At 39.3% G+C, this 27,209-nt stretch overlaps 1 protein-coding gene across 3 annotated transcripts; it reads left to right on the top strand.

Moving 5' to 3' along the window:
• Positions 1–1,240: 1,240 nt before the first annotated feature.
• Positions 1,241–27,209, top strand: TANGO2 (transport and golgi organization 2 homolog). 3 transcript variants are annotated; one of them, XM_036393150.2, is made up of 9 exons: positions 1,241–1,262; positions 7,122–7,243; positions 11,054–11,142; positions 11,341–11,460; positions 12,460–12,574; positions 19,390–19,460; positions 20,731–20,884; positions 22,591–22,695; positions 24,423–27,209. In XM_036393150.2, the coding sequence occupies exons 2-9, from the start codon at positions 7,188–7,190 to the stop codon at positions 24,541–24,543; spliced, it is 831 nt and encodes a 276-aa protein (XP_036249043.1). In that variant the 5' UTR covers positions 1,241–1,262; positions 7,122–7,187; the 3' UTR covers positions 24,544–27,209. The 3 variants fall into 3 exon arrangements, with proteins under 3 accessions (XP_036249043.1, XP_036249042.1, XP_036249041.1); XM_036393149.2 differs by lacking the exon at positions 1,241–1,262 and adding an exon at positions 1,971–2,048; XM_036393148.2 differs by lacking the exons at positions 1,241–1,262; positions 7,122–7,243 and having other exon boundaries at positions 10,962–11,142.

The raw sequence follows: 27,209 nt of genomic DNA, 5'->3' as shown, positions 1-27,209 counted from the left end.
CTTGCAGTGTACTGTTTTTGTGCAGCCTCCTAAAAGGCTTTTTAAATGACTCTGAACTTATTCTTACTTCCCATATGCATTAAAAATAGAAAAAAAAACAGTAAAAAACACCATTCAGTTTTAAGCCTATGGACACTTTCTTTTTCCCATAGACATGACTGCTGCTGAAGGTATGCAGATTATCATCTACAGATTTTAAATGAGAATCGAGCCTAGAAGCTAAACAGTCTTTGGTCACAGTGATGAGTCTATACTGTAAGACTCAAACAGAGTGCCAAAAAGAACAATACATTACATTTAATGTGCATGCATTTTACCAATTTCAATGTAACAGAGATTTGTATAATTTGTCTATTTAGTCACCAGATAACTGCTTTAAATAACAACTCTGTACCTGAAAACATTAATACATTCTATGTTTATATGTCTCAAGGTAATAACTGCAATGTATTATTGTGTTTCAGAAGCAGTAGTACAAAGAATGATGATCATACACTCACCCAGTAATTTTCATCAGTAGATCTCAAGAGACCTTGCAAAGGTCAATGTGATCATCCCATAGTTGATGATGGAGAAGGAAAGCATAGAGGTGAACTTGCACAATGTCAAATGCCAGAGCAGCGCTAAACCTGACAGTTGACTTCAGGTTTTCTGTATCCAGAATAAAAGGTTTTGCCTGACAAGCCACCTAACACATCCATATACCCCTGGGAATTCTTTTAATTACTGTTTCACATCTTGTGTGTATTGTGTTTATCAGTGTTAGAACCTGGAAGAGCACTCCAGGCTTTTATGGTATTTCCTTACAGGCTTCACTATAAAACATTTTGTAATTTACAGACCCCACTGAAACCCTCTATTGCCACCCATGAAAAAAAAAGTTTGAGATTTTGTTTGAAAAATGAAATAATAATATTTCAGTAGGACAAAAAGGTGACACAGATCCAATCCTATCCCAAATCTGCAGATCTAGGTAAAATTACTTAATGTTTGGTTATCTGTTCTGATCATGCTGTGCTAATAAGTGAAAGCAAATTTGATGCTGTCACTTGTTTTCCTCAATCCTCAGGAAAGCTGTCCTGGCTGGAATTCATCCCATTGCAAGTTCAGGGCTCGGTGACTTTGGGGCCTTCCTGGAAGCAGTCTCGGCTGAAGGAGGTCAGGGGAGCAGCATCCCTCACAGGGGCCTTGTTCTGAGGGGTCAGGAGCTGCATCCAAACCCTCTAAGATTGTCAGCAGCCTGGGAGTATCTGTCCTCAGAGGTATGAGCACTTTGACGCTCACATCAGTAATATTATTATTTCACACCTTCACAGAATCACAGAATCAGCAAGGCGAGGAGAGACCTTTAAGATCATGAAGTCCAGCCTCATTAACCACTGTAACCTCTATAAACCACTAAACCACATTATCAGATTTAAACACCTCAAAGGATGGCGGCTCTGCCACCTCCCTGGGCAATCTGTTCCAAAAATTTTCTAGTGCCCGATTTTCTCGTCTCAGCTTGAAACCAGCTACGCCGGCAGCACGCTGAGGCAGCCAAGAAGCAGCTCAGGCACTGGGAGAGGACTCCCCAATGCGCTGGGGGATGCCGAGCGCTGTGGCACCGGCCCCTCGCACACGCCCCACGGAGCTGCAGGGCCCTGGGCTAGGGGTACAGGGAAGGTGTCGGTGTCGGTACCGGCGGGCCCCGGGCTAGGGGCACAGGGAAGGTGTCGGTGTCGGTACCGGCGGGCCCCGGGCTAGGGGCACAGGGAAGGTGTCGATGCCGGTGCCGGCGGGCCCCCACAGGAAAGGTGTCGGTGTTGGTACCGGCGGGCCCCGAGCCAGGGGCACAGGGAAGGTGTCGGTGTCGGTATCGGTGGGCCCCCACAGGGAAGGTGTCGGTGTTGGTACCGGCGGGCCCCGAGCCAGGGGCACAGGCAAGGTGTCGGTACCGGCAGCACCGGCGGGAGGAGGAGCCGGGCCCGGCCCCCGGAGGGGCGGTGCTGGTCGGCCCGGCCGCCCTCCGGAAGCGGCGCGGGGGACGGGCAGTGCGGCGGCCGTGGGTGAGTGAGGGAGGCGCGGGAGGGAGTGAGGAACCGGGGGTCACCGTGGCTGCAGGGCGGGCTCGGCCACAGCCCGAGGTCGCCTCAGCTGGCACCAGCCTCCGGCAGCTGCCGGGCTCCTGGTCTGGGGGCTGTGTGTGCCGTTCCTGGCCACCGCCACAGCCCCGGCCCTCCCCGCCAAGGAAGGTGCTGCTCCTGAGCGCCATTTGCTTAAGGTTTTTATCCTGAATTTATCCAGCAGCACCTCTGGGGATATTTTCAGGTGTCAGTTCGCACCTGTTTTCCTTGGTTATGCGATGGCATTTCATTCCTGCGTGGGTGGTCGCTGGTTGGTATTTGCGTCACGTATAGGAGTAATTGTAAGTGTACAAGAGTAATAAAGTAATTTTTAAATTAAGTTTTAGTATGTAGTGACCCTTTGAGGTCAAGAAATAGTCATAATTAGACAGTGAAAACTACTAATGTCTTTTGGGGGTTCCTCTCTGAAGAAAACCTAAGAAATGTACAAGCTAAAAATACAGCTTTTATCTAAGGAACAGGCCCTGCAAAAGGCTCTGAGTCTGCAGATCTGCTGCTGATCGTGCTCTTACGAAACTGGGGCAAAGGCTGTTTTACTCCATTTTTGTAATTGTTTCTAAAACACGATGTGGTGAAAGGTTATGTTTATTGGCGTTTGTTTCTCGTGGGAGCTGTACAGTGGACCTAATCTAGTAAAACGCCAGAGAGAAATCAAGCAGCTGAAAATAAAATTAGCCCATTAAACTCGGGAGTGCCATTCACCTTACATGTTATTTTCTGTGTTTCTTAAGTGTTGGACTTTTGCTTTGCTGTCTTTTGTAGGGAAGATGACTCTTCACCTTGGTAGGGTTACAAAGCTTGGGTTACTTATAAATGCTCCTCATAGGGAACAACCTGGAAGTCATGAAATTATAGATCCATCTATTCAACTTCAACTGTAGTTCTTAGTATTGCTGCTGTGGAGCATGTGCTACACAAGGGAAGTGCAAAAATGAAACAGTAAAATGCTGTAAAAATGCAGCCAGGAGACACTTTTCTCTGAGGGAGAAAAATAGATTACTTTTAACAACTAATCAAGCATGTCTTATTTTTGATGATTTTAAAGTTTGCTATTAAAAACCTCATTTCAGTAGTGCAAGAAAATACATCCAATTTTATGGTCCTTCTATGGGCATTTGAGGACTGTAGGGCTCAGTTTCATTTAGACATACTCAAAAGAGACAGTAAAATACTTCTGTACTCTGCTGAACATTAGCTACTGTTGTAGTGCATAGAACTAGCAGATTCCAGTGAATAATGGTTTTTAGCTGTGTTTTAGACTGCACCTAAATAATAGTTTTGGATGAGTTGAGAAGCACTTGAGATCACTGTGGTAACTGACAGATGTTATTTATGATGCTTCATTTGTGAATATGAAATACATAACAAATGGCTTCCTTTTTCAAAGCCTGCTACTGGGAGTTCCTAAGGATAAAATAGTTTTATGCCAAATTGTGAACTGATTGCTTCTAATCAACCAAATGATGTTAGAAGCCTGTGAAGAGAACATACACAATCTATCATGTTTGGTTCTCCTGAAAGTCCCTCTAAATGCTACCTTATGCTGGCATGTATCCACTTGGGCTTTTAACAGATCCTTCAAATGAGCAAAACAACACACTGTGCTGTCTGACAGAGTACTGTAGCACAGAACAAGAGTGTTAGTTACTTTAATGTCATTTCCAAATTAGCGGTGCCATTTGGAGCAGAACGCTTAATTACAGGATGTTTGTGGTTCTTGACAAGCTGGTTTGTGTGTATTAGGCATAAGTTGGACAGCAAACTAGAAACATTACAGAAATAGGAGATTGTTGCTATCATGTCATCCTTGGTAACTGTTGTCTTATTGAGTAGGAATAAGCAAACTAGAATTTATAAAAGCTCATTATCCAGAGAGCAGTCTTCACTGTCTCCAACCTAGAGCACAGGATTTCTCCCCCCTTCCTGCACACCTTGTTGCATAGTGTGTGTATTCTGGCCTGTATTCTCCTCAAAAAGAAAATCAGAAAGCAAGTGTTGTACCACAACTTAGCCTTTTCTATTTGAACTCTTTAAACTATGGCACCTCCTTCATTTCTAAGGATGGTTCTGAAGACACATTTTCTGCAGAAATGGAGATTGAAAATCAGGTTTTGATCTAGCTTTGGACTTGCTGTAGGATCAAGTTGCAAGTGGAAGTCAGTGCTGGCCTAATCTTTTTCACCTTCTCCTCTCTTTGGTCTGTGGGACTCAGCTGAGTTGAGCACATGTGCTTTGCAGCCCCAGCTCTGTGCAGTGTGCTCATCTCATCCCCGTGCCTGCAGCAGCAGCTTTTATGTGAGTATGAGCTTGGGAGAATGGTACCTGCATGAAGACTTCTTCATTGAATGTTTATGCATTTACAACATCTATGACAGGCCTCTCGTCAGTTTTTTTTTCCTCTTAGTGTTTTGTTAATTACTGTAAATTTCAGAATATCCAAATTTGAGTCTTCTATTTAAGAATTTAAGGGTAATATCCACAACAGGTGTTTCAAGTGCAATGTCAGCTTTAATCAAAGAAGGTACCAAAATACATTGCCTGCCTCCTTTGCCAGTTAAGTGTTGCTGCTGTTTTAAAGGGGTAGCTCTGTTTTATCTGCCTTAAACACTTCTGTCTAAAAAAAAAAAAAAAGGTGGAGCCTGAGATAAAAAATGCTGGTTTGATATTTGGGGTTAATAAAAGCATAAATGTAACTTAAAGAACTGTTATAACATCAAGCAAGGTTCATGGGGTGACAAAAAGCTTTCTGTCAAAGCAGCAGTACCTAATCATAATGACTGGGGATTCTAGAAAGGTACTGGAGTGTTCAAAATACTTGTCCTTCTAGATAATTGTGATGAGTATTGCAAACTTATTATGCAGCTGTTTTCTGACTGGCAGTTTTTGTTTAATCTTTATGCTGGCCAGTAACTTGCATGAACAGCTGGACCTACTTGATTATTTGAAGGGAACTGAATAAATCAGGCAATGGAGCCTGAAACCTGTTTATTAAAATATTGGTTTTATGAGTGATTAATTGCAAACAGTTTTCTATCAAGTAATCCATTTAATTCTCTGGCAAGGCACCTAGCAGCCATATCTCCATAGTCAGCGAGAGTACTCAGTGACAGTTGTCATTAAAATTGTATTTTATATCCCTGCTTTCACCAAGTGAGCTTCTTTGCACTTTGCCAAAAATAGAAGTTTTTAGGATTCCTTGGCATACTCCCAGTAGTGCTGTAGATGGGAAACTCTAAACCCAGAGATTTGAAGGTGATCTCTTCTGAGCTGTGAGTGTTGTTTCTGAAATACTCTGTGTGTAGAAGATCCAAGTCTTCCAGTACTGGCAGTTCAAGTCCAGTATGATGGCAGTCTACTGAAAATTCAGCAATAGAAGCCTGAGAAGGGGCATATCACCTTCTCAAAAGTGGTTAGATTTTCTCTATAAAGCTAGCTATAGTCTTTTTAAAGACCTGACTAGCAAATCAATTATCCAAAATTTAGAACTGCATCTTCATTTTATGATGAATTTCTAAGGCAGTTATTTCTGGATTGACTTGATAGAGGCAAAGAAAGCCAAGAGTGTGTCATTGGGTAACTGTTTAACACAGAATAGTTGGGATAGCTCTGCTACTGCTGCTTTCAGCTCATGGATTATGAGTCAACTTGGGAGGGAAATTCCTTTTGTCAGGGAACAGAATTTAACATACTTTGAGGTATATTTATATATATACAGACGCACACACGCTCCTGTGCACTAATTTTCTTGTCAAGCGTGTCAGGAGTGTTGCACCTCTTTTTGAGTTATTTCATGTCCTGCAGCAGAAGAGTCTCTTTGCAGGATATTGGGCTGCAAGACTGAACTTGTGCTCTGACAACAACAGCAGGCTGGTTGTGGTGCTGAACAGGAGCTAGCAGCTATGGGCAAGCTGTTAATTTAAAAATAAAATCTGTATAAATGCTTCGCTTGCAGCTCTGGTTTTGGTAATGTGAGTGTAGTCAGATGATCCATTTCCTGATATCTCTTATGACAAATTATGAAGCAATTAAAGGGCAAGAGAGACACTTTCCACATATCTTGAAAATATGGTTAAAAATCCCAGTTTTTGTTCAGAAGTTTTTTCAGTCGTTGGGTTGCTCAGAGGGCCTTAGAGTTGTGCTGTTGAATTCTGCCTCCCTCTCCCCTTGGCTTACCTTTAAAGTCCTTGCATGGCAAAAGCTCTCAGTAACAATAAAAATAATTCTGTCATTGGATGGTGGCATTCTGATAATTGTTTGAGCAGCCTCAAAAAGTGAAGATCAGACCACAGTTTTATTACCAGAAAAATGTTAATTGGACAACACAAAATATTTGAAAACTGTTTTGTTGGTTTGAAATGAAAAGCACATTTGTCATTCCATCTGCATGGCCAGAATTTTAAATATAGCACAAGTGCTGGAAACTCCTCATCAAAATGTAAACTGTGGACACAAGATGTCCCATGTGTTTCTATTTGTTCCTGGCCTTTTACCCAATGCTAAACAGTAATAATTTCTCCTGGACATTGATAGTAGCTTGGCCTAAGTTATACTTTATTTGCAGGTCTGTGTCTTTAATGAGGCTTTTTCTGTCTTCTGCAACACTTTGAGTCTTATTTTCTCCTTTATTCTAAAAAAAGCATTTTGCCTTCCTTAAGAGATGGAAAAAATAAAGGTGCTTTATTTGCAATGAGCAGAAAATTGCGTAACAGTGTTTTTTTCATGTTTTGCTAGCACTCTACACTTTGTCAGTATTTTCTTGATGCAGGTTTTTCTCTAAAAATCTGAACTAGCCAGCCATAACTTTGAAAGAACTACATAAGAATTTGGTTAGTAAATCAGTCTTTAGAACTATTCTGTTTTGGAAGTTGTATTTTATTTATATATTTGTATTGTGAGCTATTAGTCAGTACATTGCAATCCTTAAGCTCCATCACAGCTACAAGTTTATTTCTTTATAATTTGCAGTGTAATAGATAATCTTTATTACCATTTCAGGCTATTACAGAATGACCTTGCATTGAGCCTTTGTGGAAGAAACAAGATTTAAACATCAGTTCTTCAATGTGCATCCTTCTATTCAAATTTGACCCACGGCCAGTTTCAAAAAATGCATACAGGTAAGATGGTTGTAGTTAAAACATACCTGCTTCTGTAGTATTTTACACAATTCCTTTATGTGGCCAGTGTGTGAATTACAAACTCAGTATTATTTGTTCAACTGTGCTTTTGTAGTGCTTAACTTCATGGCTTTCCCCATTGGAGGAGTTACTGTAGCCTTTTTAGAACCCTTTGGTTTTAGACTGTATCAGAAGTCTTGGGCTTTCTAATCAAGGACCTTTTGCTGGTGATCTGTTGTGCTGTGTAAGTCCTTTAAATATTGTACTCCAGTGTTTGGAAGTCCTGCCTTCTACTTTATGATTTAAACCAAGTGGAATCCTGTTTGCTGGGCATCACAGTTGTAGCTGTGCCCTGCTTTCAGTGTGGTAGATCTGTTTAAGGCTTCCTGTTTGCAACCAAGGGACTTCTAAGAAGTGTCCTAGCCTTTCCCCTCCCCAAAATCTGCTTGCAATTAAAACTGTAGGCAATAAACTAAGTCATGTGTATGAAATGTTTAGCCAAAAACTGAAGAAAAAATAAGCTTGCAGGCTTCTATGTCAGTTTATAAGAATTTCTCGATGATGCAGGTGAGTTTCCAAAGTATTAAACATCCTGTAATAATTTTCTCTCTCATTGTAGCCTTTCCTCTTTAAATTTCATCTCTAACATTAGTATCTTTGAGTACACTGAGCATGTAATAAAAAGACAGCAAGCACTTCAGGCTGTAAACAGACTATGCAGGTTTATTGCTGTGTTTATATATACTGTATAGGTTCCATATTACTTTGTAGGGTACAAGTATTGGTACTCATCCAGAAACCATCAGTCAGTCTGCTCAGTAAATGGTTGTGCCTTTCACTGACTTGTTTTCTTGTCCTCTTGTATTAAGAAGCAGATGCCATTCTATAGAAAGAGAGGAAATGAGAATGGAAACCTCAGTTGTCCAGAGTGCATTCCTTTCTGCATCTGGAGCCTACCTGAAAAGGGATTTTGTTTATGATGTGACTGATGCTGAATTAATATATCCATTTATTTGGTCTGACCCTCTTTGTGTTGGTAGTTAGCAAAAGACAGATTCATCAATTTGATGCCTCTTGGGAAAATCCTTTGGATGTAAACTGCAGTTGCTTGCCAAGTGAACTTTCTGCCATGATCAATATTTAAAAGTAGAACTTAGAATAGTGTGCTATAAAAAATTGCATCAAGATTGAAGTTATTAATTTGTATCAGAAAACAGCTTGCTGTCAGCATCAGAATAGGACAACACCATTTGGAGATGTTGGCCCAAATTCAGGAGTATTTAATTGTCTTTAATTTTCTCTATAATCTTTTGCTAAGCAGTGCCTTGCTCTCTACCTGAGATAAATCAGGTGATAAATCTGAGCTCCCTGTTAGGGTGGTAAATCCCAGGCCATTGGACTAAGTGAGACCCCTCTCTACAAGTTCTTGCTAAGAATGATTTTTCTTGACAGTTCAGGCATCACTGTGCTGTTTATTTCATAGTGAGGTCTTGGAACAGTTTTCCCAACTAAAAGGGGATTCCTGTACCTGCAGACACTAATTTCTTTGTCCATCACAAACCAGGCAATTAAACTTTCCTTACTGTCTCTGCTTTGCATTTCTAACTGAAAGAAAGTGTCAGTAATAGGAATTAGAAGTTTAAAAGACAAACACCTTGTGATTGACTGAGTTTACTGGCTAGAAGAAAATAGCCAAGCTAAAACATGTTCTCTGTAACACTTGGGAGAATTTTCCATCCAGGTAGACTCTGGTTTCTAGAGCAACATATTGGTCAATTTTCTTGAGCATCTAATTAAGCCAAGAGCTCACTCTTGTGACAGTCTAACAAATCCATCTGCCTGTAGGTTTGCTACTGGTTCTGTTTTCCCTCTTGGGGCTTGTTTGTGGTAAAGTTTAGTGCAGTGTAACAAGCACTTCAGTGTAGTCCCTTATTACTGTCAGAGGTAATATGCTGCCTTTACATCCTTCTGAATAGTACTGTGTGCATCTTACAAATAAATTAATGTTTCAAGCTTCAAAGCTATAATCACAGGCTCTTTTCTGGAGCTGAATTGCATTGTAGGAAATTGCTTTAATGGAATGATTTCTCATGTTTTCATTTCTCTCAATATTAAAATAAATCTTTATATGTAAATCCTAATACAGTTGAATTATTTCAGCTATAAAAATAGCTGAATAGGCTTTTTGCAATTTATTAGAAGATGAGGGTCACTTAATATTGCTCCTTTTCACTATAATTCTGTTTCATAAATGACGAAATAAAGATGTTTTTATTATTATGCTTTTGTATACTAGCCTTGTGCTAAATTTAGGATTCTGCATTAAACTTGAGATGGGGAATATTCAATCACACAAAAAAGACTTTGCTTATTTTTAGTATTTAGATACTATAAACAAATAGTAACTATGGAGTTTAATCTAATAGAAACTATGTAGTTTCATGTCAAGAATTATTGAAGGCAAAGTATAATTGAAGCTTCAGGAGATGAGAAGTGCACTTCAGGCAAAATATTTTTAACAGTGGAAATACTCATTTAAATAAAAATCTGTGAAAGGAGGCTGCATCCTGTTAATGGAGCATGTTGAAGTAAGATGACAGAAATTTGGTAAACCAGCAGAAAGGCTATAGCTGAAAGACTAGAATCAGCTGGAAGAAGAGACATTATGTAATTTTGAAAGGAACAATATTCTATTTGCATTGGAAGATAAAATTGTACATACAGTTTGCTTTCCAACAGATGTTATCTTTGTTGGGCAAAATACTAAGCACTTACCTTACAGAAAGGATCCCATTGAAGTGTCAGGTTTTTCTAGTTTCTCTATGGTTGATTATGATTCTTTTTCTGTAGTATTTCTAATGTGCAACTTGTACCTTGCAGCCCTCTTTTAAAACACTGTATTAGGAAAGAGATGAATTTGCAGGAAAGTTCAGAAACCTGCAGAAAATGTAAGTACATCTGAATGCCAAACAAAGTAATGAGATGTCATTGGAATTGATTCTCATGTGTTGTGGCTAAAAATTAGAATTAAAATTGTATGGTCTGTCTTCAGTTTCCAGTAGCAAACTTGTCTTCTGCTGTGCAGCTGTAATTGAGATGCAGCTGGCAGGAGGAACTGACAGTGAAGAAGATAACTGAGGCTAAGAAAAACTGGTAAAGAAAATCTGCAGGTTTTTGAAAGATAGCATTTCATTAAAATTAAATTAAGCAACATAGCTGGAGAGAAGGGGAAGCATTCACTGTCTCACAGCTGAAATAAAGGCAAGTCATGTAGTGGGTACTGATGAGCAGGAGCTGGGGAGCTGCCCTGGAGCTGTGCAGGTCTGTGTGCAGTTCCCTGCTGCCCTGAGCCTCCACACAGGGCTTGCCTGGGGTCACCATTGTCTTCCACCTTTACTTGAATCCATTATCTGCTCCTCAGGTGAGCATGTTCAACCAATGAAAAACACTTTAAAAAATAATTTCAAAAGAATAATTATTTTCTTTAATTAAGCTGTAACTGTGCTGGGGAATCTGAAGGTTGTTTATGCAGTTTAATTCAGTGTCTTCTATTGTAAGAATTACTTTTTGAAAAGCCCACTTGCCTCATTCACTCACCAAGAGGGACTTGCTCACGAGAGTCAGAGAGAAGGCTGCTGTCAGATGGCAGTAGAACTTTACACTGAGTGACAAAGGTGAGGTGGGAGATAAAGGATAGTTTCATGCTTGAAATGAGTTAATGCTCTGGAAAAAATTGGGTTCTGCTCCTGCCTGTACTGTGAAGTTCCAATTTGTAAGTAATAGTGTCTTTTTTCCTCTTGTGTTCTGCAGGCTCATTCTAGCAGCTAATAGGGATGAATTCTACCACAGACCATCCAAATCGGCCGAGTTCTGGGACAGCAGCAATGAGATCCTTAGTGGTATGTGTGTCTTGCTGTTTTGAGTGGTTTGTTATATAAGGGAATCATGGCATGGTTTTTTCATTATTAGGGTGGTGGTGTTGCCTTTCTAATAAGAAATTTTCTTCTTCCTTATACATCTAAGGAAAACATGTTGTGAGTTTGAAACATTTTTTAAGTTTAATTATTTAATAACATAACTCTTACTTGTTCCATTAGGTCTGGATATGGAAGAGGGAAAAGAAGGAGGGACATGGCTGGGAATCAGTAAGAAAGGCAAGATGGCAGCCCTGACAAACTATATGCAGCCAAAGATTGATAAAAATGCAAAAGGAAGAGGTATGGAAGAGTTGAAATAAAAAATAAAAAAGGAAGTGGACAAACAAGCCCTGATGTTCCAGTAAAATAGTGATGATTACAATATTAATTTTCTTAACACAGCTTTATGGACAAAAATAATGTTTATGTGCTGTAAACAAAAATTTGTAACTGATGAGTTTGAGTACATATGTGAGGAACTTGACTTGGATAATGATTTCTTGATCAAGCAGGCATAAGTAAAACAAGATGTAGTGCCTGGAGCCTGAAGTCACATTCATACAAGCTATGCAGCAGCACCATCTCCTCTGCATAGTAATTCTAATTAACAGGCAGAAAAATTAGCCAAGCATTGAGCTAGTTTTAGATTACAGTAGACTTCTTAAAGTGCATATTCATATTCAAACACCTTTGTCAGGGAATGTAGCTTGGATTATGCTGGAGATAGCCTAAAAGATTCTTCCCCATTGATAAATCAGAGGAGAAGAAATAATAGAAAAAACCCTCTTTCAAAGAGGATGCTCAGAACAGCATATCTGTGGGGTTTTTTAAAGTGAAAATAGATTTGTGTGTAACTGTCATATGGTACTGGATTGGGAATATATTGCAGTGACAAACCATGTTATACAGAGAAACAAATGAACCATGTCATTTGTATTTCATTTTAGGGTCATATATCAGGGAAGTGAAGCAAGACAAGAATGAATTTGTAAGGTGGGAGGAGGACAAAAGGTGCATCCAGTCTAGAATAGTTAGTAAATGTGAATTCTTAGAATTTCACCAAGAGCTTTTGACTGAGTTCTTCAGAGTATAAGTCATGCTCTTAATGTGAATATGGTACAATGATGTAAGACTTTTAAAGGTTGGTTCGTTATTTGGGTTGGTTTTGTGGTTTGGGGTTTTCTTCCACTGTTACAGCCTGTTGGCAACAGGAATCTTTATCTTTCTGTTTATTTTACCAGGGCTGTCAGAATAGTGAGCACACACATACAAGTTGCTCTATGTACTTCTCTTTCTTAGGTGCTCTTGTAACAAACTTCTTGACTGCAGATCTGGACAGCTACTCTTACTTGAAGAAAGTTTCAGTAGAGGGACATCTTTACAATGGATTTAATTTATTAGCAGCTGACTTGAAGTAAGTCTATGAAACATCACAGTTCAAATGTCAGAGGGAGAAAGACAATAACAGTGCTGTACATACAGGTTCATAGCACCAAAGTGTAACAATGCAAACCCTGTCACAAACTAGTTAGAGCTCATGTTTTTTGCTAATTGGCATACAAGGGCCTAATTTTATTGCAGTCTTTCTTTCTTTTGTTATTGTTTATCTTTCAAACACGGGAGAGCTATCTTGTATTCTAACCATTGCTTCCCACAAAACTTCTTGCAACTCCCTGATAGGCTGTAGCCAGTCTTTACCCTGGAGGCTCTGGCTTTTGTATTTTGAGAAGACAAAACGTCAGCTCATAATTTCTCAGACACCTTTTTTTCTCTGAGAGTTGACATGCTGCAGCAGGATTAGAACAGCTGAAAGCTTTCAAGCTATTATTCCTGTCAGAGTGTCTGTGTCATTAATCTTTCCTTAAACATTAAAAATCATCACAAGACAAATAAACATTAACTTAAAGTTTCTGTAGCTGAGAAAGGATGTTAGATACTTAATTATAATCAGTGTGATTGGCACAATGCTTTCCACTGCTTGTGCATGTGTCTATGCACAAGTACATCTGCTACTTTGCCTTTGCATTCTGCCTGATGGGGAAGAATGGAAATGCAGGGCTGAGGCATCTCCAGGCCCTGTGTCAGTTCCCAGCTGGATGCACACTGCATGCCTGGGAGCACAGCTGAACTGCCAGGGGCACACTGCTGCTTTGGCACACTTGTGCAGGAGCATTCATCTTATCAGACAACCTGATGGTGCAGGGCCTTCTCCCACTCTGCTTTTCTGCATGCTTCTGGGAATGCACTTAAAGCAGAAGGCCAGAGTGTTTACTGTTTGCAGTGGAAATCATTTCTAGCACCCTCTCATTAACTGGCCTTGTATTTACATTTTTCACTTTCTGTATTAGACCTCCTTCAGCTGATGGCTCAGACTTACCAGGCAGTTCTGTGAAGATACCATGAGTGTATTTCTGCTTGGTGGGCCTGCTTAGAAATAAATATATAGGTTATGTTTCCAGAAATTCAGTCCAGAAGATGGCCAGGGAGTTGGAGGGTTTGATGCTTTTTGGTCTTTTTACTCTCTACTTTATAAAGTTCATCATCTCACCAGAGACTTCCCAAAATTTTTCAGTTGCCTAAATTATTTTTTACCATGGTCAGAGGATTTGACTTTCTGAGCTTTCTGCTGTATGTTGCTGCCTGGATAGATTGCATAAATTGGAAGGCTATCTTTTACTGAAAAGGCAACAGAAGAAATCGATGTTTTCAAGCAAACATCATATCCAAGGTGTGACATAGCAAGCAGTAAGTTTGAGTTTCTTCCTTTTAATGTAGGAAAAGAGAATAGTCATAATGGCTGCTAGTATGATGCTGGTAAAGTAGGTTTGATTGATTTTATTTAAGGCAATCATTCCTGTGTTGGGTTTGTTTGTTTATTCCTCCATGCTGGGGTGATAGAGAGTTGTATGCTCAATTGAATAGTCTTTCTGTGCTGATACAGGTCATAATTCCTTGTTGAGTATCACTCTGAAAGCTGTGTGTGTTGATTAACTTCTCTGCTTTGACATGTCCTTAGCCTTGGACACTCTGATGAAATGAAATTCTTGGCAAGCTAATGATGCAGAGCAATTTCAATAATATTTGTAAACTTGTCATTTTAGGAAATTAGAATTACTCCAAAGAGAAATGTGGTATATGAACGGGAGCTACTTCTCTGTGTAAATAGAAAATGGTATTGTAGTTGATGATATTTTGTTGGGCCATGTTACTGTTCAAAACAAAGATTGAGGACTGTCCTTAATGTGTTCTTCCATTGTGTAACCAACAATGATTGGCTCTGTTAGAGTGTGTGAAATGGAGGGGAAAGTCAGATTGAAAGTGTAAATGAAGCACTGGTGGGAAGGGGTGTACCTGAGCACATTCTGCTGAGTGTAAGCAGCATATTTAGAGAGATTTACAATGTTTGAATCTTCAGGTACACGCTTCAGAAAAAGCAATTTTATCTTCTCTCAGTATGATTATGATGACAGTATGCTAGATGACAGGTGCAGTAATACAAGAAAGGGAGTTGGAAACAACTATACAGGTTATAAAATCTCATTGTTTATTTCCACAGCTTAGTGTGACTCTTATTTTTAACATGCATGGGTTTTGACACTTTCAGTGTAATAATCTATTTACTCTGTGGCATCTCTTTATATCAATTTAAACACTATTGATTTGTTGTTTTAAGAAAATTACTTAGTACTTTTATTTTTCTGATTTTTCAGTTTATCATTTTGGGTGTACCTGCTGAGTATGAGAGTAATGAATATTTATTCACTTATGCTAAACATACTTTTATGTTGAATTATAGCATGTGGCAAACAGTGTCTGTTTGGAATCTTGTGCAGCTGCAAAATTGGCTTCCAGGAAGGCAGTGTTGCCACTCCTCTCATTTTTGCTGTCTGTAGGTCTGATTAGAAAGGAACAAGGTTATCAGAGGCTGGACTGTTCTGTAAAGTAAATACCTGCTCAATATTCAAAGGGGTTTTCCTTCTTTCTCCATTTGTGATAATACCTGAAGGCAGTGAGCTGCTTTTGTTGATGATCAGGACATCATTTCTGTCCTGGGGAAAACCTGTGTTCAACAAATCTACTGCTACACCTCCTCAGCCTTTCATGGGTACCTCAAACTTGTGTCAGGGCTGTTGTGGCAGCATCTCACTTGTGTTCCTTACTGCCAAGTGTGTAATCCAGACTGCCCTGAAGGACAAATTGGCAGCTTCTTGTCACCCCCTCAGCAAGTGTAGCCTCTGACAGGCTGTCAGTTAGAGCCCATCTAGTTTATGTGCAATAAGATCCCTGTGGAACAGGAGTGAATCACTTTCTCCATGATGAATAGACAAATTGTGCCTTACAAACAAGTCAGCTGGAGGGGATTACAGAAAATTGCCTTTTGGGTGAACTTGTCTGTTCTCCCCTGTCACAGGCAGTTTTCAACCCCTGCAGGGAAAATGTACTAAACTATACCATCACCTGCAGGCTGTCATTCAGCATGGTTAATGTGACCTGGCTGGGTGGGAAGGATTTGATTGCTCTCCAGAGATTGGATTTAGGTGCCTTTTCAAAGTGAGATAGGGTCAGAGTGCTGGTATGAAAAGAACATGGATGGTCAAGTCCCTGGGATTGCTCTGTAAGCTCATTTCCTTTTCTTCTCATGCACTTCCTAATTCAGTATCACCTTTGGCAGAGTATACCTGTCTTGCTTCTTGTGGCTCCCTCATGAAAATGAGGTATTTTCTGCGTGGATCTTTAGTCACTTCCAGTGGATGGAGGGACAGTCCAATGTCAAAAGAAAGAAAAACTTTTTTATCTCTTTCCTCTGCTGTCAGCTTCTGCCTGGCCCAAAATATTAGGACAGTGCCAAAGAAATGTTTAGACACTAACAACAAAATCAGAGTTTGTTTTAAGGCAGACTTTGTATGCTGTGTGTGTCTGGCAGAATTATTTTCACCATTTTATTTGATGGTAGGTGGTACATGTTTGGGCTTTACAGTTGGTGGTTTGGTGTTTGCTTGTTTATTTTTAGCTTCAGAACAGAAAGAGTTATCTGATTAGCTCATGAACATTGAAGAAAAGAAAATGAATCTGTGAACCATACTACTTACTGGAAACTACTGTACAGCATTTCAGCGTTGCTGCCAGTTTCATCTTTTGTTCTTGCACAAAAAATACATGCACAGATTATTCATAAAACAATCCAGTGTCCTTGTCTGTAGCAGAGTAGAGCTCAGTGCCCAGGGGAGTGATCACTTGGTGATAACCACACTCTGTGCAGCTTTACTGCCTCACTACTTTTTTCCTTTTTCTTTCATTGAGTTTTTGTTGGACATGACTTGGAGCCACCTTGAAGGTGAAGCAGGGCAGGAGTGCAGAAGGACATTGCTTATGTTTCATCAACATTAAGAAGTGATTGTGGCAAACTCTGCATAGCTTTCATGTTGCTGTGAAGCTTCTATTACTACTGAGATTTGTGCTGCCTAGAATATTTCCTAGAACATTTATTATTGCTTACATTTTTTGACAGTATGAGGTATCTAACAGCATAATTTTAGTTTCTTTCTGCTGTCAGCTATGGCTGGGATTTAAAAATATGTCTGTTGGGTCCTATTGTCATCACTTTAATTATGCCTTTATTACTTCTGCAGTGAAATTGGTATCTGTACTTGTAAGGCTGGGAGGGAAGAGAATCTTGAGTGCAGGCCAGGGTTTTGAGGCTGTTGCTGCGATCAAGCTTACAGTGATTTTTTTTTCATCTTGGCTTCTGCTTTGATGTTCAGTTCTGAGTACCTGTAAACAGTAGGAAGGGAATAGGCAGAGCCAAATGATAAAAGAAAGAGTACCTGAGTGGCACAGTGAACTAAATTTTGAAAGTATCCCCATTTCAGAAGTCTCTTGGGAGGCTTTAGTCTTCCTTTGACAGAAGGCAGCAGCAGTGCTGCAGTGGAGGTAAGTGAAAACACTCCTGGGGGAGTGTGCATGCCATAAAATCCCAATGTCCTGAATTAGTGACCCTGCAGTTTGTGTGTATTCCCTGTCTTCTCGATAAACTCCAGGGGATCTTGTTACTGAATTTCTCAGTGACACAAATCTTGGAAGAGATGCTAGAGGATTATATTCTTTCATGTAAAAAGCTGCTCTAAAGGAAGTCAGCAGTGCCAGCTTACTCACCATGCAGTCTCATCTGTGACAGGCCTTGTCTTACAGCTGTGTTCCAGAGCTTCCTTGGGCCATTTGTCCACCTTTCCATCTAACACTGTCTTGTGAGACTTCAGATTATAACAATGGCTCTGATCTTTTCACAGGCCTTCTACAGCAGGTATTTGAAAAGAGAGGAGTTAATGCACCAATACAATAGTTTGTGTGATTTCTGATGTCCTAACTTAAGACACCTTAGGTTGGCTGTCGTGTGTGAAGAGTTCAGGTGGTCAGTAAGTCTTGACATCAGCATAAATAAATTTGAACAAGGATCTTAAGGATGAGAAGAAAAAGATAAGGAGAATAAATGTCTTTTAAGCTACTAGAGGAAAGTTCAGAAATATTACGTGTTTCTTTTAACAGTCAATAAACTGTTAATTGAGGAACTGATGTTGTCATAGCTGATGTTATGTCCTATATGATATTTAACAATAAAAATAGTGTACACAATATGCTTGCTATGATTGCTGTCTTCTGCCTCTGCTGAAAAACTTGATCTTTCTGTGTGGTATCAGACAGCTCTTATGGGTTTGGGAGGAGGAAGAGTAGTGCACAGAGAAAGGCACTCCTATTTTTGCTTTATGGGGACTTTTTTCATATTCCTCTTCTTGACTTCTCTGACTTCTATAATTAATAAGTTAATATTTCCTTCTTCATTTGGCTGTCTTGCAAAGGACACTGTAGAATGTCTTTCATAATGGCTTTTCAAGAAGAATATAAACAGCTAAATCAAGACTGTTTTGCTTGTTATTAAGGTTTGAGTAGCGGATGCTAAGTTATGCAGAGCAATTTAAGTTCCAGTACATCATTAATGAGATTGCATTCTATATACTCTGATTTGCATCAGCACAGAGATACTCCTTTTTATCTTAGGAAAAAAATGAGGAGTTGGAAATAGCTTTTCTTCTGTATTATGCTTCGTGCTACTTAATCCAAATTCAGTCTTAACTGCAAGTTTTGTGTTTGGGGGTTCTTTGTTTGTTTTGGTTTTTCGTTGGGTTGTTTTTCTTGTTTTCCAATTTGGAAACTCTATGTGCTGTCTAAGGAGCTGGAACTTGAGAGACAAATTAAAAATTGAACTATGATGAGAATGTGTTGGTAACTGTGAGCAAGTAAATCACTAGGGGAAATACAGAATTAGATCTCATTGCTGTATTCTGGCAAATTAAAAAAAAAGCCAAACCTCAACAACTGGAAGTGATGTGAGGAATCACGATTCCATGTCAGCTGAGTGAGGGATGTTGAGAGTGAGCCATCTAATGGCAATCCATTTCCCACAGGACACACAAGGCTTATTGATGACTTACTTTCTCTTTTTTTCCCTTATCAGTTGGTTTGGTGTTTGTGTTGTCAGTATCAGTGTGACTATGTAGGTCCCTGCTGTTTGGATATGCTGATAGCATCTCTGTCAAATAAGAGTTGTTTGCAATATTGAAGCTGTCTCTGAACCTTGTGCAAGACCCTCCCTGTACTCTGTGCACAAGACAGAGTGAGTGCTGCAGCCAGTGCCTACAATTAGAGAGATTCAGTGACTACAGGGATCTGAAAACAGCCAAGAAATGCACAAAGGACCCAGCCATGCCCTGCAGCATTGCTGGAAGTGGGCCTGAAATGCACTTCTGCCATCTAAAGTTGCCCACAGCAGTCAGTGGCTTAGAATGCAGGAAGGATTCAAAGAAGTGATGGGGAAAAGGGTACTTGCTGTGATGGACAGTTCCTTTGTTTTCACATGCCCCATTCTCCCAAGCAACTAAATCTCCAGTTAATCAAAATCAGGTTTTTGTCATTAAACCTGGCTACTTCCATGCAGAAGTTATGGGGTTTTACTGAATTTTACTGCAGTTATGTTTAAAAATGATAATGCTACTTCCTGATAATGGTGCAGTGTTTTGAGAGGAGGAAAGTAATAAAACACATCAATGTCTGGTATCATAGGAGCAACAGTGGGAGAAGCATCTTAATGTGCTCAAAGATTGCATGAAATTAAAGCATAATCAAATATAGAAGCTGATGGCTTTTCAAGGAGAAATTTGTATTTATATTTTTCAGTACCACCAAAGGAGATGTAATTTGCTACTATGGAAACAGAGGAGAACCAGAACCTGTTTTCCTAAATGCTGGTAGGTTTTCTTCAGAAAGGTCTGAATATTACTTTTTCTTATGTAGCTCCGTATTGTTCTAGTAATTTAGCTACTTAAGCATTGTCTTCACTGACTTTTTCTTTGCATTCTTTAAAAGAAATTACCAAATGTCCTTCAATTCATATAAGTTTTTGCTAATAACTTTCAGTAAAGAATCAATAGTTCATTAAAAGTTTCTATCCATGTCAGTGTATGTACCCACCTGCAGTGCAATTAGTGGAATCCTGCTTAGGTAATTATGGCAGAAGAACAGAAGTCTGTCTTGAGAATGGAATTTTCAAAGGGTCTGACCCTAACTGCCCTTACCCAGCAGTTTGAAGGTCACAGTATGACTATGCTCCCCCAGGGACAGAGTTGGCTTTAAAAAAAAATACAATCTGTCTTATCAGGTGAATTGATTTTAAAATATTTTAAATCTAGTTCTTTGCTAGCTAGCTACAGAGAGCAATGCTCCAGAAGTCATCATCAAAAAGGCAGTTTGAATGGAACCAGGACACATGGAAGGCTCTGAGCAGTGTAACTGGCTGCTAACAGTTGATGGCAGAGCCTTACTTTGCCTGCTTAGGTTCCTGATCAAAATGTGGCTGCCAGTAGGCAAATTATTGCAGCAGAAATTTTTGGAAACAACTGTTAGATTTTGTACAGCTACAAACATAAACCAGATTTTAATACAGACTTTTTTCAGACTGTACCAAAGATGGTTCTGGTCTCTGTGCTTGGACAACACTCCTGTGTACATGGCTGCCTTTAGGAGGAGAGGATGTTTGGTAATCTCTCTTGTCTGGCTTGTGGTGAGAGGGTGCCTCTAAAGAGAAGGGTCCTTCTTGTCATGCAGTGCTGCTTTGCAGTGGTTTTCAAGAGTAAAATCAGAGGCAAAGATAACTTATGATTATTATCCCTACACTGGACAAGACTAGATTGCAGAAATTATAAAATTCTGTTGTGCCTTCATGGTTTAGCAAACCAGAAATTTAAGCTAACTGCTGTGGATGTGAATTAGAGTACAACTAAAACCAAGTACTGAGCATGAGCATGAGGGGAGTGCTTCAGCACAGCCCAGCATAAGATGGGAGCCTGCTCTATTCTCCTGTTCAGTAATGGGGCTTGTGTGTTTATGGAACACCTGAAGGTAAAGGTTAGCTGGGGAGTCACTTAGACTTTATTAAAATTTTTTAAATCTGTAACAACAACTGCAATCACCAGAATGCACTTTCCAATTAAATTGGGCTTTTTTTGTGTATGTTTGTAGGAATATATGGATTGAGTAATTCTTTGTTGGATACACCATGGAAGAAACTTCAGTATGGGAAGCAGCTTTTCACAGAAGTGGTCAAGAGAAGTCAAGAGCTCACCAAAGAAGACTTGGTGAAGGAGCTTCTTACAGTGATGAATAATCAGGAGCCGTAAGAATGTGATAGCTGCAATTTACTCAAATACAATATGACCCATTTAAAAACATGCATATAGAAACTGTTTTGAAGGGAAAAAGCACTTTACCTTCATATTAATTGAAAGCAGTGTTCTCACAGAGCCTGACTTTCAACAGTATTGATTTTTAAGCAGGAGACACAATTAAGGCTACTGCAGTTTTAGACCTCATCAGCTGTGCACTGATTTCTCTGTGCCCTTTTTTTTTTAAAGATTGCTCTTCTCTTAGTAAGGGCAATGAGTGCATGCCTAGGGATGTGCAAGCTGCTTGCTGTCAGCTTTTTGAAGGCTTACATAAGTTTGGTTACTGCACTTAAGAAAGCACTTACTTACATAGATCATAAAATTATTTATATGGTAAGGGACCTTAAAGATCTTCTGGTGCCAACCACTGTCATGGACAGGGACACTGTCCACTATGCCAGGTTGCTCAGAGACCCATCCAACCTGGCCTTGAACACCTCCAGGGATGGGGCACCCACAGCTTCTCTGGGTAACCTGTGCCAGGGCCTCAGCACCCTCACAGGTGCAGGTTTGTGTTAGTAGGTTTTACTGTTCTGTACTGCTGCTCAGAGTGTAGACAGAGGGTGAGAAGCAGCACTTCAAAGTACAGCTGCCTTCCTCAAGAGTGCAGTTGTTCCAGGCTAAATGGGGGAAGGAGAAAAGGAAGTGTGTGTACAATTCAGTCAAGTAAGTTCCAGTCAAGTAAGTTTCAGTCAAGGTAGTCCCCAAAAGATGAGTTTGAGATGAAGGAAGGTTCCTGCACTCACAACTGATGGCACAGTGAGCCTGAGCCCATCAGTTGGATCTTGAGAAGGAAAGGAAGTTGATAGCACTACATTCTGCACACATGGAGTTGGATACAGGAGGTGCTGTGATCTAAATCCATATCATTGATCACAATCTGGTAACTTTCATGTTTACCTTGAATTTTATCTGTCTGGGAAGAGATTAGAGTTGAAGCAAAGCCGTTTCTGGTATATAGATTCAATTTCCCAAACTTTACGGCAAATTTTAATGCCAGCATTCATGAATGTGGCATTTTTCAGTGGTTCAAAATAAAGTTTTGTATAAGAACTCAGACATCTGAGCAATGACTAGTAATTGGGGAGTCTGCTAAGCTGTCTTAATAGCTTTTTTCGTCTATCACATCAAGTGATTTTTTAAAAATTGTTAGACTTTATACTTTTTACTAGTAAGAAGACAAAGGTATAAGATACAACATAGTCAAATGGTCTTCCCTTAATGTTCAATAATTCCATTTGATCTCATCTGAAACGATCTGACTATAAAAGGGAAATATTTACTTACAAAAAGCAATATTTAAAACTAAGCCTGTAATCTTTCCAAATCACACTTCAAGATGAAATGATCTTTTCATAATAAATATGAACATGTGGATATGCACTAGCTTTGAACTTTCTTAAAATATCCTGTTTCATATTACTTTATGATCTCTTTGTGTGTGCACATTACAGGAATGTAGTGGGTACAGTGGTTGGTTTAATCACAGAATTCCATTCTTTCCTGATGGGTTTTTGTCCTTTACCCCCTCTCTTCTGCTTCAGCCCTGCCTTTGACTGTGATCTCAGGGATGTCCTGGAACTCCTTCCAGATCAAGAGGGATGAATGTGTTCATGTTAGAGATTTTTTTTTTAAACTCTTTTCCTACTTTTTCCAGTCAATTACCAGACCCTGCAATTGAAGACCAAGGCAAGGATTACATCCGCCCCATCCTGAACAAGTACGCGGCTCTGTGCGTTCGCTGCCCGGGGTACGGAACAAGGTAAAAACAGAGCCAGAAATAGATGTGTACTGCATCAAAGCACACCTCCAGTCAAAATTGTGCTCCTGAAAGGTTAAATTCTATAGTGACTGCTTTAATTTTTTTTTAAGATATTAATCTGGTATAATTCAGTACTGTTTCCTTGGTCAGTATTTGAGTGTCTGGGGTTTGCTGCTGAAGAGCATTTGAAGCTCACACTGTGGTTCATCTTTGATGGAGAGCTTTACCTTGTCCCAGACAAGATAATACAGTTCTCCTGCTTCCCCAGTGTAAGAGCAGATCTGAGCACATCTAACTTTGATCTTACCAGAGATTTGCAGAACACATTTCTCCTCCACAAGCAGGAATCATGTCACCTGCATTGCTAAATCAGAGTTTTCCTTAGACATTGCATCATAAAATGGATCTGCCATTTTCATACATTAAGAACCTATTGCTCTTGTTCAGCAGAACCTGTATTTCCATTTCTTCCCTAACTGATGCTGCTGTTTTTACTGAGGTATTCTCACTCTCTGCTCTGACTGTTCCACCAAAGCTGCAAGAAGAATAGAATAATGCAATGCAAATCTTCATTTAATCTTCAGTGGGACAAAATTGCTGGTGAACCCTGTTGCTGGTCTAAAAGTCTGCCAATAATTTTGTCAGATTGGTCTGTGGCATGGTCAGCCATAGTATTTCCTCTGTAGAGGTGGGAGTTGATAAGCAGACTGCTCACTGCTGGAGATATTTTAAGTTGGTATTCTGAGAGGAGATACTCAGTATTTACAGTGGTTTCTTTAAATGTATTAAAAGAACATATTTAATATAGGATAATGAAGATTTAACATGGTAACAAAGCACCTTGCTTCACAGATTGGAATCCAGCCATTTCAAAGGAAACAGGGATAACTTGGTAGAAATACTGGCCTTCTCCTGGTGAATTAGCACACATTTCAAGTCTCCCTACTGCTATAATTGTATGCTCACACTTAACCTTTCCCTTAGCAACAGGGCTTAGTGAATAGAGGTTGTTAACTGGGCCTCACTTTCTTATGAGGAAATTAAGTGCTTTTTTGTATGAGTGAACAACTGTGAAGTGACTTGGGAAAGGCCACCAGATCAGGATGGTGCAAAATTCCTACTGTCAGTCATCCCTTTGTGGGAGGGTATTGCAGTGTCCATGGAGAAATCACAGCCTAGCCAAGGCAAAGTGGAATAGATGCACAACTGGCATCTGCTTTTCATGAAAACAAATTTCCTCTTTGGAAAGTTCCTAGAGAGACACCTTGTTCTTGATCATATATCAATGCCCTGTGATAATAATTAACATATACAATTGACTTGAAAGAAAGGGATGAAGAGAGTACTATTGATATCAGTAATCCTTATGGGTACATGTAGGGTGTGAAGAAAAACTTAGTTTTATGCTACTTCTTTCTGAGTGGAGCACTTTGCACTAAGTTTAAGCTTTTACCATACTCTCTGCAGTGAGCAGGTTTGTGTGTTTCACAGAACAAGTGCAAGTGCAGCAGGGAATCAAAGCAGTGGCATGACAGAAGGACAGACTGAAAATGCCCATTTGAACTTGTCAGGATGATTTCTGCCCTACTCTTCTGTTGCTGATGTGCTCGGGGAAAAAAAAGAAAAGGGGTGGGGGGGGTTAAAACATTCTGGAGCGAGGGATGGCAGGCTGGAAGTTCCTGAGATGGAGCCCAGGTGTAACCTTGTGCTGCTGCTGGCTGTTGCAGGACGAACACGGTGGTGCTCATCGATTCCGAGGGCTGCGTCACTTTCACCGAGCGCAACATGATCAATGCTGATGTCAACCAGTGGCAAACAAGCACCTATGAATTCAAACTGCACAGTTAACAACTTTCCACATCAGTGGTTTGTAATAATAGCAATGAGACAACAAGCCATTAAGCTTTAGTAAATGTTTTGTGCCAGCCTCCACAAACTAAAAATAGCAAGGAAAGCAAAAGTTTAAATAAACTGGTATCATACCCTATCAAGCTCACAAATGCTTTGGAGAAAACCAGATGAAAATGCTTTTTTTTTACATGAAGTAGCAACTTATAATCAGAAATATTTTATTTAATACCACCCTGCTTTCAGGGCAAGGCCATCTTTGTCCAAGACAAAGTCATTGCTTTTTTGTAGGTGTGGATTTTTTTAGAGATGTTATAAGTAGACTTAAACTTGTTTTTAGTTCTAATGGTGGGGAAATATTTGCTGCTTTTATTGTTCTATATGAAGATTTTACCAAACTTTGCTTTACCTTCAACATATGATGTTAAGATTGTACAGCTGATGCCAATGTGCATTAAATGAATGTATGTTATCCTGGTAGTATTAAGTGCTTTAGTCTCATTTCAGCTTTTCAGTGCCATGGTGCAATGTTCTGCCTGGGGAGGGCAGAGGGGGGGATTCTTTACATTTGTTTTTCTATAGATAGTATAGCAATAGTTCTTATTTCTAAAACTTGATCTGAGAATCAAGGTAGGGAATTTAGTTCAGTCTCTGTTCACTTTTACTGAAAGAACCATGGGAGCAGACTTGCATATCTTTGACCTGAATAAAACTATTTGTGCTGTGATATCCTGTTTCCTGATAGTCTAATTAGCAGTATTGGTTTTGTTATTTTCTTCTCCAGCAAGCAGGTAAGGAATAGGTACCTGTTTGCAAACAGAAGCTGAAGATGAGGTTTTCATGTATTGCCTGTTTTGTACTTATAAAAGTTTGGATTCATTTCTTTATTGGTAGAATGTGTTACAGCCTGGAGTGGATTCCATCTCATGGATCATTAGTAGAAATAGCTGTGTGTTGTAAGGTGACACTGTTGCAGTCTCATATTGCTGAAAAAGTTGAATATTAAGAGGTACTTCCTATGTTCTAACACCTGTGAATTAAAAAGCTATTTAAATGCATGCTTTTTTCAATTATTCAGTGCCAGTGTGGGTAATGGAAGATTCTAGCTAATAACAGGATATTTGAAAACCCTAAGCTATTTTTGTTTCTGTTGGTGTTCTGTTATGACTTTTTTTGAATACTGAATATTAGGTTAGCAATGGATCACCACTATTTTTCTTCCTTTAGGTAAGCTGACTGTATTTTCACAAGCCTCTGATTTTAATTAATTATTGCAAGGTAGTCAGATTTTTGATACTCTCTGGAGATGTGCAGCTGTGTTTCTGTACTCAAGCTGGTGTATTTTGGCATTTTCACACGTGTGTGTAATGGAGGCAGCAGTAAATGAGACTTTCCATTGAGGTGAAGTACTGTGAAAGGCCATTCCCAGATTTGTATTTGTCAGGAAATGCTAAAGCAGCATTTAGTCAAATCTCTTCTTTATATTTGCATATTTAAATAGCTTCTAGATACCAGGGCTGCTTACATGACTAGTCACAGGTTGTGGATTCAGTTCTGTATAAATGACTTTTTGACCACCTTGATTGCAAGACAATCAACAAATGGTTTAGAACTCAAAGCCTTCTGAGCTGCAGGAAATGGTCAGCCCTTTTGATTTTTTTGATGACTTCTTAAACCCTGTATTTGTATAGCTAAAAATGTTAACTGTTATTTTTAGATGCAGAGAAGTCGCTAAAACTGTCTTAAATTTGAGTTTAACACATGCAGACCGAGAAACAAAGCCCTGCCTCAACAGCTTGCTCTGAGAGTTTGCATAGCAAACTTTTTTATATCCACTTACAAATAGTGGATATTTAAACATGACATTTTCTTTGAAGACATCATAAAGGCAAGCAAAATGCATGCAGTATCAGGCTAAAAGCATTTGTGAACTTTGGTCTTTATGGCAGTAATAATGAAAAATTATTCTTAGTTTTTACATATAGGCAAAGAAAGGTGAGTCAGACCTTAGATGTAAATATGGATTATAATAATGTATTTTGATATGTTTGAATCAAAATTCTAAATCTGAGATTTGCTTTTTCTGGCAATTAAAATAAACAGGAAAGAGCCCAAACCTTGGATGTTGTTTTTTATCTCATTAGAATAGCTAATAAAGAGAGGTTTTTTAACTTATTTGGAGGCTTTTGTGAGAGTTTTGTCAGGACTTCTGTGCAGATATCAGCAAGTGGTGCTTGTCCATACAACTGATAAGGTATTTGTGAAGTGCATGATGTACTCTGCAAAGTAGAGTTGCAATGAATCCACTGGAAAAAGGATACTGTACCTACAGTTAACAAAGAAAGTGTTTTATTTTTATAAAAGTATTTTTAATAATAAAAGGGAATTTTAAATACCAGTTTTAAAGGATATATAGGAGAAAGGTGTATATAGGAAACTACTGCATGGCATTTTATTAAGTTTGCTTATATATGTCATCTCTTCAAAGTCATACATTTGCAAGAGATTTTTGTTTCCTTTTTTTTTTCTATTGGAATGGTAGTGGAAGAAATTTTGAAATGTGTAAAACCTCAGCTATGTGTTTTTTGCTTAAAATTGTGTCATAATTGTTGTTTACATGTGTGTTCAAAGCTAGAATCAGAATAAAGTCAAGCTGGTGACCAGTC

Source organism: Molothrus ater, chromosome 18 (genome assembly GCF_012460135.2).
Source record: "Molothrus ater isolate BHLD 08-10-18 breed brown headed cowbird chromosome 18, BPBGC_Mater_1.1, whole genome shotgun sequence".
NCBI lineage: Eukaryota > Metazoa > Chordata > Aves > Passeriformes > Icteridae > Molothrus > Molothrus ater.
This window is presented reverse-complemented; position numbering and strand designations above follow the sequence as displayed.

Bases quoted from the DNA above. Each gene is read 5' to 3' on its own strand.
- TANGO2 (XM_036393148.2), top strand. From the start codon at position 10,962: ATGCTCTGGAAAAAATTGGGTTCTGCTCCTGCCTGTACTGTGAAGTTC. The intron at 12,575-19,389 runs GTAAGTCTATGA...TATATTTTTCAG, and splicing joins TTATTAGCAGCTGACTTGAA to TACCACCAAAGGAGATGTAA. The intron at 19,461-20,730 runs GTAGGTTTTCTT...GTATGTTTGTAG, and splicing joins ACCTGTTTTCCTAAATGCTG to GAATATATGGATTGAGTAAT.